This window comes from Hemitrygon akajei, unplaced genomic scaffold, assembly GCF_048418815.1.
Source record: "Hemitrygon akajei unplaced genomic scaffold, sHemAka1.3 Scf000177, whole genome shotgun sequence".
NCBI lineage: Eukaryota > Metazoa > Chordata > Chondrichthyes > Myliobatiformes > Dasyatidae > Hemitrygon > Hemitrygon akajei.
In genome coordinates, this window is record NW_027332063.1 from 163,036 (window position 1) to 174,540 (window position 11,505).

General features: G+C 49.5%; 1 protein-coding gene across 1 annotated transcript; it reads left to right on the forward strand.

Annotated features, from left to right (window-relative positions):
• Positions 1–1,529: 1,529 nt before the first annotated feature.
• Positions 1,530–10,454, forward strand: LOC140724242 (beta-1,3-galactosyltransferase 5-like). The gene is made up of 3 exons (XM_073038722.1): positions 1,530–1,663; positions 2,332–2,425; positions 9,496–10,454. The coding sequence occupies exons 2-3, from the start codon at positions 2,365–2,367 to the stop codon at positions 10,452–10,454; spliced, it is 1,020 nt and encodes a 339-aa protein (XP_072894823.1). The 5' UTR covers positions 1,530–1,663; positions 2,332–2,364.
• The last annotated feature ends 1,051 nt before the right edge of the window (positions 10,455–11,505 follow it).

The following is an 11,505-nucleotide window of genomic DNA, read 5'->3' on the forward strand; positions in this document are numbered from 1 at the left end:
ACCTTGGAAGCTTCCCAGCAGTGGTGGTGCCAAGCGAAACTGTCTGCAAGGATACTGGACGCCCCCGGGTTCAGGTGCAACCCGTCCCTTTTGAACAGGTCGTCCCTTCGCAAGAAGAGTTCCCAATGATCCATAAATCGGAGCCTCTTCCCCCTCCCCAGACCAGTTCCTGAGCCGCCCATATCACCCGCCACATCATGCGACACTTACCCTCTTTGGAACGTGACACGGGCAAACATTGATGCCCTGCGGGCTCTCTTCCTTAGCTTTCTACCTTGCTCCCTGAAATATCTCTTCAGGACCTCCTCATATTGCCTACTGAGACTTCTGGCCGCTCACCCTCGCCCCTGAGAGTGGCATGGAACCGATCTTGAGACATCCCTGACCCTGGCACCTGGGAAACAATATACCGGTCGGGTGTCTCAATAGCGCCCACCGAATCTCGTCTCTGCTCCCCTGACGATGGTATCTCCTATCAACACTGCGTTCCTCTGCACGTCTCTGCACCGTGACGCAGTTCTGTAGACCCGGTTTCGGTGGCTCCCCGCTGGTTGGCCGCATCCATTAACAGTATCTAATTTTGTCTACCTATTCTTGAGGGCAAACGCCTCAGGCGTACTCGGCGCTGGCTGTGCATTTCCCATCCGTCCCCTAATAAATTCGTTTATATAAAATCAGAAATACGAGTGAAAGAAAGAAAATAATAATAATAATAAAAAAGAGATACCCGATTGTACTTTTCCATTCACGCAGATAAGAAAGTTCAAGATTGCAACATTAAATTCAGGACAAAATGCTCTCATCCAGGATATGTAATGATGAAACAGATACTTATTTCTACAGGGTTACATTTGTGATTCGGATGCCCAGTATCTCTTACCGGCAATAAGGGAGTCAGCACAATGGTTTCAAATTTGAAATTTAAAGGGTTTGGCTACTTCAACGTGTACTTTACCCCTTTGGGAAAGTGACACCGTGCCACAGAGAAATTTGTCTCAAAGCGCGTCCCGTGCGGACATTGTTGGTGATCGTTATTGTCCCCCTCGCTGTCTGAAGTTTAGGACTGGGTAATAAACGTGCTGTGTGATATAATCAAACTGCGGCGTGATATCACACGCGAGACAAGGGCGAAGCGCTGAGAGAAGAGATCCGGTCTTAAAGCGAGCAGGGCAGGAGCCGGGTTGGAAGCTTAAAATCAGGACATCAAGGGCAGTAACCCGACAAAGCGAGGACACAGATAGATTACCAGTCAGAACGTCACCACACACGGAGAATCGGAGCAATAAACCACTGATCAGCGAGTTCGTTGGAACAAATCCTAAATAGGAAATACGGTGGGCCGGCATCAACAGATAAAGTTTAATGATTTACCGAACACGCACATTACTTAATGGGGGCGTGACTATTCACGGTCAGAACCAGTATCGGGACTCGGCGGAATCAGAGCCCGGCGGCTCCACAGAAGGCAGAGCGGACAGAAAATATAACTTCCACTCATACAGCTCGCGTCAGTTGCGGGTAGTTAACCATTTCAGGGATTTCTTCAACAAGTCTCAGACATTGTTGTCGGGATAATGGATACAAGGACACATTAGGTTAAATCTTTCGTGTCGCCGTTTATCTGCGTTATGTGAACGCTCTCCTTCTTTGGTTTTGGCTGCAGGTAGGTTTACCACGGCTGTTCTTTCACCTGGCTTTACCTATCAATACGCAGCTCGTCTCCTTCTTTCCGCGACCCCCAACCCACCGACATTCCGTGTTCTGGCACCCATCCGCTTCCCTAGACCCGAGGAAGGTCCCGGCCCGAGAATGATGAAATCGAACGCGTATCTGCCGCTTCCAGCTCGTTCCACACCCTCCCCGTCCCTCTGAGCAAAGAAATCCCTCCCCGTCCCCTTAAGCCTTTCACCTTTCACCCTTAAGTCCATGATCTGTAGTTGTTTTCCCACCCAACCCCAGTGACAACAGGAACGAGGTTGCTTGGAATATTTGTTCAGCCCCTCCAATCTTCCCTACAGATCCAATGACCCACGATTGACACGACACATCCGCTCCGTGCCGCAGGATTCGTCTATGAAACAATATTACACGGGGGAAGAAAACGGGTGCAGACTCCACGGAGAGTGATGGCGCAGGGCGCAGTCTGTGACTTGTGCGCAATTGGGCAATATGTGACCTAGTGTGTTTGGGCGCCAGTGTCAGCACTCCTGTGAAGGGGCCCCAATTTATTTTAAAGCACGTGGCTGGTTTGAAAACAAACATAAAAAGAAAGGCTTCCACGTCAACTTATTTAATTTTTTGACCTCACTAATAATTTTCCGTTTGTTACAGAACACCGGCGCCTGGCGAAACACTGTCCGCAAAATGGCTGAAGTGGCGGACAGCAATGGTTTCTCAAATACATCAACAGCAGGAAGGGGCATGGGTATGTTACAGTTTTTTTAAAATTTAATTATAAATACTAATCTGTGGTGTGCCTGGATTTAATTGGTGTCCGCAAATTGCAAATAATTTGTGAAGGGACGGAAAAGAGAGACGAGAGAGAGTTAACATCTATTGGGGAAGCACAGCCACATGTGGAAAGGGGTCTAACCACTTCCTCCTTCACTCTCCTTACAGCGGGTTGCGCTGCGCGTCACCACAGCGAGATATTGCAGGGATCTGCCGAAGAGCGGACAGGGCAGAGGGTCACCCAGACCAGAACGGTGCTGATGAAATATTTGGGGTTTGCCCTGAGGGTGACAGTAATGGGTTTCGATTTCCCTGGGAATACGCTGTGTTTTCCCTTTGTGAAATGTCTTCCGAGTCCTCGGATCAGGTCTGGGCCCGTTCTCTAAGAGAGTGGGTGCGGCACTCGTGAATGATTCCGGGCAATACTCGGTGAACACACAGGGAGCGTTTGATGGCTGTGGGCCTGCAGTCTTTGGAGCTTAGCCGTACCTAATTGAAACCTACCGACTATTGAAAGCCCTAGATAGATTGGATGGGGAGAGGATATTCCGTGTGGTGGGGGAGTGTAGGACCGGGGAGCACAGCCTCAGAATAGAAGGACGCATCTTCAGAGTAATGCTGAAGAGCACCGCCCTCCGCCAGGGGTTTGTGAATCTGTGGAATTCGTTGCCGCAGACGGGCGCGTCATCAAATATATTTAAAACGGACAGTGACAGGCTGGTAATGATTAAGGATATCAAAGTTTACAGGAAGTAGGCAGGTAAATGAGAAGGATATTAAATCAGCCATAAAGAAATGGCGGAGCAGGCACAAAGGGCCTAAGTGCTTTGAACAAAATAGCTGTGAGGATTGGGGAAATATAACCCCCCACCTTAATTTCCTGCATATACTTGTCTAGTAGTCTCTTAAACTTCACTAGTGTGTCTGCCTCCACCACTGACTCAGGCAGTGCATTCCACGCACCAACCACTCTCTGAGTGAAAAACCTTCCTCTAATATCCCCCTTGAACTTCCCTCCCCTTAATTTAAAGCCACGTCCTCTTGTACTGAGCAGTGGTGCCCTGGGGAAGAGGCGCTGGCTGTCCACTCTATCTATTCCTCTTAATAACTTGTATACCTTTATCATGTCTCCTCTCATCCTCCTTTTCTCCAAAGAGTAAAGCCCTGGCTCCCTTAATCTCTGATCATAATGCATACTCTCTAAACCAGGCAGCATCCTGGTAAATCTCCTCTGTACCCTTTCCAATGCTTCCAGATCCGTCCTATAGTGTGGCGACCAGAACTGGACACAGTACTCCAAGTGTGGCCTAACTAGAGTTTTATAGAGCTGCATCATTACATCGCGTCTCTTAAACTCTATCCCTCGACTTATGAAAGCTAACACCCCATAAGCTTTCTTAAGTACCCTATCTACCTGTAAGGCAACTTTCAGGGATCCGTGGACATGTACCCCCAGATCCCTCTGCTCCTCCACACTACCAAGTATCCTGCCATTTACTTTGTTCTCTGCCTTGGAGTTTGTCCTTCCAAAGTGTATCACCTCAGTCTTCTCCTCGTTGGACATCATCTGCCACCTCTCAGCCCACTTCTGCATCTTATCAATGTCTCTCTCCAATCTTCGACAATCCTCTACACCAGAGGTGTCAAACTCATTTTAGGTCACGGGCCGGATTGAGCAAAATGCAGCTTCATTCCGGCCGGATCAGTCGGACGCGTGCGAACGCAGCTTTCGTTGCCTCCGTTTTTTCAGCCTGCTCTCATGTGCCTCAGTCTCTGCTATAACTACAAAGTGTTTCACTTTACAAATTCCGTTTCTTATGAAGAAGACTGCCGAGCAAGACTGCCGAATAAACACTAAAAACCCTGAAAAGCTGGTACCTGAATAAACTCAGCATTAGCCATATCATACGCCATAGGCGCTTCGATTACTGGGGCCAGCTTTAATAGTAATTAGCTATTATCTCGCGGGCCAAAGATAATTCCACCGCGGGCCGGATTTGGCCCGCGGGCCTTGAGTTTGACATATATGGTCTACACTATCCAACACCCCACCAACCTTTGTGTCATCTGCGACCTTGCCAACCCACCAATCTACCCCCACATCCAGGCCGTTAATCAAAATTACTAAAGGTAGGGGTCCCAGAACTGATCCTTGTGGGACAATCACGAGTCACAACCCTCCAATCGGAGTGTACTCCCTCCACCACGACCCTCTGCCTTCTGCAGGCAAGCCAATTCTGAATCCACCTGGCCAAACGTCCCTGGATCCCAGGCCTTCTGACTTTCTGAATCAGCCTACCATGTCGAACTTTATCAAATGCCTTACTAAAATCCATGTAGATCACATGCACTGCACTAACCTCATCTATATGCCTGGTCACATCCTCAAAACTATAAATGTTAGACAAGATCTGCCCTTCACAAAGCCATGCTGACTGTCCCTGATCAGGCCATGATTCTCTAAATGCCCATAGATCCTATCTCTAAGAATCTTTTCCAACAGCTTTCCCACCACAGACGTAAGCCTCACTGGTCTATAATTTCCCGGACTATCCCTACTAACTTTTTTTGAACCAAGGGACAACATTCGCCTCCCTCCAATCCTCCGGTACCATTCCCGTGGACAACGAGGACATAAGGATCCTAGCCAGAGATGGATAACAGAGGAAATAAAGGAAGGCGTCAAATGCAAAAGTCGTTCGTGCAAAGTCACCAAGAGTAGTGGTGAAATGGAAAACTGGGAGAACTTTAAAAAGCAACGAAAGCACTTAGCGAGCAATAAAGAAAGGGAAAATAGATTGTGAAAATAAAGCAGCAGAAAATATAGAAAACTGATAGTAAATGTTTTTATAATTACATAATTCATGAGGGTTGGCAAAAAGAACGTAGGATCCCGGGAGGACGAGAAGGGGGAATTGGTATTGGGTACTGAGGAAGTGGCAGAGGTGGTTTTGTGTTGGTTTTCACAGTGGAGGACACGTCGAACTTGCCGAAGACAGTTGGTATGGATGCAATAGAAGGTGTGGACCTCCATACAATAGCTCTCACTAGGTAGTGTTGAGCAAACCTGTGGGCCTAAAGATTGACAAGTCCCCTGACTCTGGTGGTATGCACCCGAGGGTGCTGAAATTAATACCAGGGGTTGTAGTAGAGGCTTCTGGACTCTGAGCAGGTCCCGAAGGATTGGAAGAAGGCGAATGTCACGCCACTGCTCAGAAAAGGATGGTTGCAAAAGGCAATAGAACTATCGGCAAGCTGGGTTAACGTCTGTACTTGGGAAAATACGTGAAACTATCATTTAGGTGAAAACAGCGCGGCATCTGGAAATGAATTGACACATCATGCACACCCGGCACGGTTTCAGCAAAGGTAGGTCCTGTTTGATAAACTTACTGGATGTCTTTGAGGATATAACGAGCGCAGGTGGACGTTATTTACTTGGATTTCTAGAAGGAGTTCCATAAGGTGCCACATTAGGGACTTATCCATAAGATACGGATACACAGAGTTGGGGCTGATGTATTAGCATGGATGGAGAATTGGTTAAGCAATAGAAAGCATAGGGTCTTTCTCTGGTTGGCAAAAAGTGATGAGCGGTGTCCCACAGGGGGTCATTGCTGGGCCTACTACTGTTCATGACATACACTAATGATCTGGAAGGGAGGACCGAATGTAGTGTATTTAAGTTCGCTGATGATAGTAAATTGGGCGGAAAAACAAATCCTGCAGAGGATACGGAAAGTCTGTAGATAGGTCAAGTGAGAGGGCAAGGGTCTGGCAGATGGAGCACAATACTGGTAAATACGAGGTCATTCACTTCGGAAGGAAAAATGGAAGAACAGATTATTATTTGAATGCTACAACATTGCAGGATGTTCCTGTGCAGAAGGACTTGGCGGTGCCCGTGCATGAATCGCAAAATGTTAGTTTGCCGGTGCAGCAGGCTGTCAAGAAGGCAAATGGAGTGTTGGCCTTCACTGTTAGAGAGATTGAATTTAAGGGCAGGGAGGTCAGGCTGCAACTGTGGTGCTGGTGCTGGTGAGGCCGCACCCGGAGTACTGCGTGCAGTTCTGGTCTCCTTACCCGAGGAAGGATAGACTGGCTTTGGAGCCGGTGCAGAGGAGGTTCATCAGTTTGATTTCAGAGATGATGGGGTTAGACTTTGAGGAAAGATTGAGCTGACTGCGACTGTACTCGCTGAAGTTCAGAAGGATGAGATCTTATAGAAATATATAAAATTATGGAAGGGATAGATAGGACAGAGGGTGGAAAACTGGTTCCGCTGCTAGGTCAGACTAGAACCAGGGAACACATACTCAGGATTCTGAGGGGTAAATTTCGGACGGAGATGAGGCAGAACGGCTCTTCCAGAAGAGTGGTGAAACTGTGGAATTCTCTCCCCAGTAAAGCCGTGGAGCCTCTCGAATCAGCTCATCACTGTGAATGCAAGTGTAACAAGTTGATTTTCAGTCGGCAGTTTATCAGAGTCTTCTTCAGCACCGGGATAATTGACGCCTGCTTGAAGCAGGTGTGTAGCACACACCAGCCAGTTGGTTCGGACTCGGCCAGATACTGAGCTCAAAGGGTCAAAGGATCATCGATTCTCAGTATCCTGACGGTCAAAGAAAGCACAGAACGCATCGAGATTATCTGGGAGCAACGCCCTGCTGTTCCCCATGTCGCTTGATTTAACTTTGTAGCCGGTTATAGCATTCAAGCCCTGCTCCCGTTGTCAAACATCCCTGCTTGATTTCCAGCTTTGTCCCGAATCTCTGTTCCGCCCACGAGATGGCTTTCTGGGGGTGATACCTGCACCGCCTCTAGCATTCTTGGGCTCCAGATTTGAAAGCCTCTGACGTGGCCCTCGGCACAGCTTGGATCTCGTGGTTCTTCCGGAGCCTCTGACTGGAATGCGCTGCCGGCAGCAGTGGTGGAGGCGGATACGATAGGATCTTTTAACAGGCTTTGAGATAGGTACATGGAGCATAGTAAAATACAGGGCTATAGGTAAACCTAGTAATTTCGGAGGTAGGGACATGTTCGGCACAACTCTTCGGGACGAAAGGCCTGTATTGTGCTGTAGGATTTCTATGTTTCTATGATTTAGTGGGGACACTCTCATCTGCTGGCTTTTTGATGGCGTCTGTTACAGCCATGGTGTGTTCATTCTTAGCTCTTCTCCTTTCTCTTCCCACCCCACCCCACGACCGCCGGATAATTGTTCCAATCTCTGCAGCCTTGCTTTCTTGCGCTCTGCCTGTATGCAGGCAGAAGTACCAAAACGCGGTCTGGGCGAGGAACGGTAGGCGTTCCTTATCCTAATCCAGTGTGGTAAGTTCTCTGGTCCGACAGGGTACCTGCTGGTGGTCACTGGACGGAGTTTCCTGCAAACAGGTCTGCTTGAAATCTCCGACGACAATTTCAAATGCGCCGCGGTGACCTGTTTCTTCTTTACAGACGACGTCACGCAGCGTCACAAGCGCTTCCTTGTGATCAGCTGTTGGTGGTATGTAAGCCGCATTCACAGAGGCGAACGGAACGGTCTGCATTCTATCCTTCGCTCTTCCAAGCAGGAGGAACACGAGTTCGATATAAGCGCCACCTCGGAGGACCGACGGATAAAAAGCCACAACTTTTGCACTGTTGTAACTATATGTTAACTATAACTATATATAACTATGTGGTTTTGTGTAGGTCTTGTTGCTTTAGTATTTGGTTTGTTGGGTGTTAGAGTTGGTCTCCTGACTTGCTGTGTCTGGGTAGCCTTGTTTTGTCTGGTGGGATTGGAACTCCTTTCCGGGGAACGGGCTGAGACGGTAGCGCGAAATTAATACGCAGCAGCCTCTCCGGACTCTGGATTGGGGATCTTTTGTCTTGTGCTTTTGTGATATCGTTTCATTTTTTAACAGCATTGCAGTTCTCTTTTCTAAATGACAATAAACCGGAATTCAATTCAATTCAACTTATAAATAGAGAAAAGTTGGAAGTAACCAGGTGTCGAAAATTGATAGAGTATATGGCGGACCATGATGCTCCACTTACAATATTGCATTCTCCGGTTATAATTTATCTTGTATATTCGGATGTATACGCGGTATCATCCTCACCACAAACACGTTCGCTTTTCGTAGGTTAAATGCCACCTAATTACTCCTATTAAACCACTGAGCGAGGGACAATCAATAACTCCTTGGCAACTACTTTGCGCCGTCAGAAGCTTCTGATGACGTTTATCCTCCCGGAACCCGCGTAATTTACAATGATGGGAAAATCGTTAATCCTTCTGTCTGACTGCTGAATCCGGCCTGTCAGGAGATTACCACGTTTCCATACAGCAAACAGCCGAGATCGGACAGCGTGTGGTCCCAGGGTGTGTGGGGGTGGGGTGGGTAGGTGGGGCGTTGGCTTAGGGGAGCGGAGAGTTTGTGAGCAGCGGAGGTGTGCCCCTCTGTTTTCGTTAGCTATTAACCGACCATCAGCATTCGTGTCTACATACATGACTGAAGCACCGGAAAGCCGTTTTTCGCGAAGGGCGCGCCCTGGAGCGTCAACGCCGGACTGAGGCCACAGAGTGTGGGTTACTTCTGGATTGGCGACGTCAAGGGAGCCCCATGGAGGCAGATTCAGCTCTTTGAGGATGCCGAGTTCAAGGAGAGGTCGTGCAAAGTACAGCGCCGAGAAACGACACAATCGGGAGTTGGTAGGTGAGAGGTGCGATACAGCTGCAGAGGGGTAACCCGATGAGATGGGTAGAATCCAGGCAGCTCAGCAAGTGGGAGGGTGAATGAGAACAGACGCACGCACCGTGACGGGACGGGCCGAAAGAAACTTAGAATGGGAGTGACTGTATGAAAGAAACGCCGCCTGCTGGCAGGAGGCCCATTGTGGCGGCGATCTGCTGTTAGAGGTTCCGCTCCACGAATCAATCTTCGCTAACTGTACATCTCGTACCTCCCAATCCTTACTGTTACAGTATTGTTGGCTGCAATATTTTCAGTGTTGAGAATGTGAAAGCTTATTTTCTTCCGTTATATTTCCCTGCAGTTTCCTGCCGATGGCTGTGGATGCTCAGCGGCTCGTTACGTGGCAAGCGACTCCTCAAGCGTTTTATCATCGTCCTACTGGCTTTCCTTATGGTTCTCTGCAGCAGAAATATTAGTTCCAGCGACGTCCGGAGCAGTCGCTCCCTAACGGTTAAGAGGTCCTTCATGATGCTGCCGTCCAGTGAATGTATCAGCAACACGATCTTCCTCGTCCTACTGGTCACGAGTTCCCCCGGTCAATTCCATACTCGCAACGTTATCCGCCAAACCTGGGGGAGCAGGCGGCGGGTCGGAGGAGCCACAGCGGTCACTTACTTCGTGTTGGGACACGGGCGGGAGCGGCAGCCCTGGATCGAAAGGGAGAACGCCCTGCACCGGGACATCATCCAGGCTGACTTCCATGACACGTACTACAACCTGACCCGGAAGGTGCTGACGGGCCTCGGGTGGCTCTGCAGCTACTGCCCCTCCGCCGCCTTCGTGATGAAGACCGACACCGACATGTTCGTCAACACCGACTACCTGCTGGAGCTCCTGTCCCGCGCCCCCCGCAGCAACTTAGCCACCGGGGTCATTTTCAGAGGCATGCGGCCGTTCCGCCAGAAACAGAGCCGGTGGTACATCAGCACGGAGGAGTACCCTGGGAAAAGTTACCCACCTTTCTGTTCCGGCACCGGCTACGTCCTGTCCACCGACACGGCGTGTGCTGTGTGGAACATCTCCCGGACCGCGCCGCTGTTCAAATTGGAGGACGTTCACGTGGGGCTGCGCCTGGCGGAGCTGAACATAAAGCCGGTGCCCATCCACTCCAAGCGCGTGTTCTTCAATGGCAGGGTTCCGTTCTCCATCTGCACCTACCGGCGGCTCGTCACCTCGCATCACGTGGCCGACTCGGATAAGCTGCTCTACTGGCGAGGCGTTATGGACTCAGACAGCGAGGACTGCCCCGAAAAGACGTGACGAAAGCGTATCGGTGAGAGGGTGAGGTGGTGGTGGGTGTTGTACTTTAAGTAGAAGGTGGAGGCTAGATACGGGAGAGGGCGGGTGGATCGGCGGGCCGATGGAATGCCGCTGTGTGATGGACATTGCGGAGTGTGATGGCGCTGAGAATGCTGTGACTGAGAGGGAGAGGAAGGTGGATAGGGGCGAGGGGGACAGAGAGTAAGTATGTGTGTGTGAGAGAGAGAGAGAGAGAGAGAGAGAGAGAGAGAGAGAGAGAGAGAGAGAGAGAGAGAGAGAGAGAGAGAGAGAGAGAGAGAGAGAGAGAGAGAGAGAGAGAGAGAGAGAGATGAGTGGAAGCCGAGCGAGGAAAAGATAGCGTGTTCTTTTTTTGTGCGCATAGAGTCGGTCTCGGCGACCGGTTCGTCATCTCGGTCTGCAGGTTTTCCAACGTCTACCGCTACTGTATTGATTGTTTTAATCACTGTACTCCGTTGGTGCTCTTGGTCAGCTCAGACTAACAACAGCGGTCTACAGTCGCAAAAGTGTGACGTCGACATAGTGCCTTGTGACGTAACGGACGGGACTGGCGACGAGACGGTAGTTACCTGGAGACTGAAAGCAGAAGTATTGAGTAGATTAGGAGAGAAGGCAAACACAATTGAGGAATGGTTACACTGGGAACAGTGTTGGAAAATTAGGCAATGTTGGATCAAGGACTAAAAGAGAAATCATTTAAGAGAGGAGGGAGGCAAAGCTAGGGGAGAGACAGGAAACAACAAAGGTAGAGGTGTGGTGACTAGAACAGGAGTAAGAAAATGGACAGACAAAGTGCGCGTGAATTGGGCAGAGCGAGAGAGGAGGTAAGGGCTGGAGAGAGAGTGCGTGGATCTGGAAGACCTAGATGGGAGAAAGAGGACATTTTAAATTTGTTTCCTCACCTTTTTCCTCTGTCAAGCTTACAGTGGCGTCGGCTGGGCACGGCTTCACATGGGAAACGTCTTTAACAACAGTCCACAATCCCACATTTTATGCGGTGATAGGACGTAGAGACATTGCTCTTGCCGGTGAC

Excerpts from the sequence above, each read along its gene's own strand:
- LOC140724242 (XM_073038722.1), top strand. The coding sequence starts at position 2,365 with ATGGCTGAAGTGGCGGACAGCAATGGTTTCTCAAATACATCAACAGCA. Across the intron at positions 2,426-9,495 it reads AACAGCAGGAAGGGGCATGG|TTTCCTGCCGATGGCTGTGG; the intron begins GTATGTTACAGT and ends ATTTCCCTGCAG.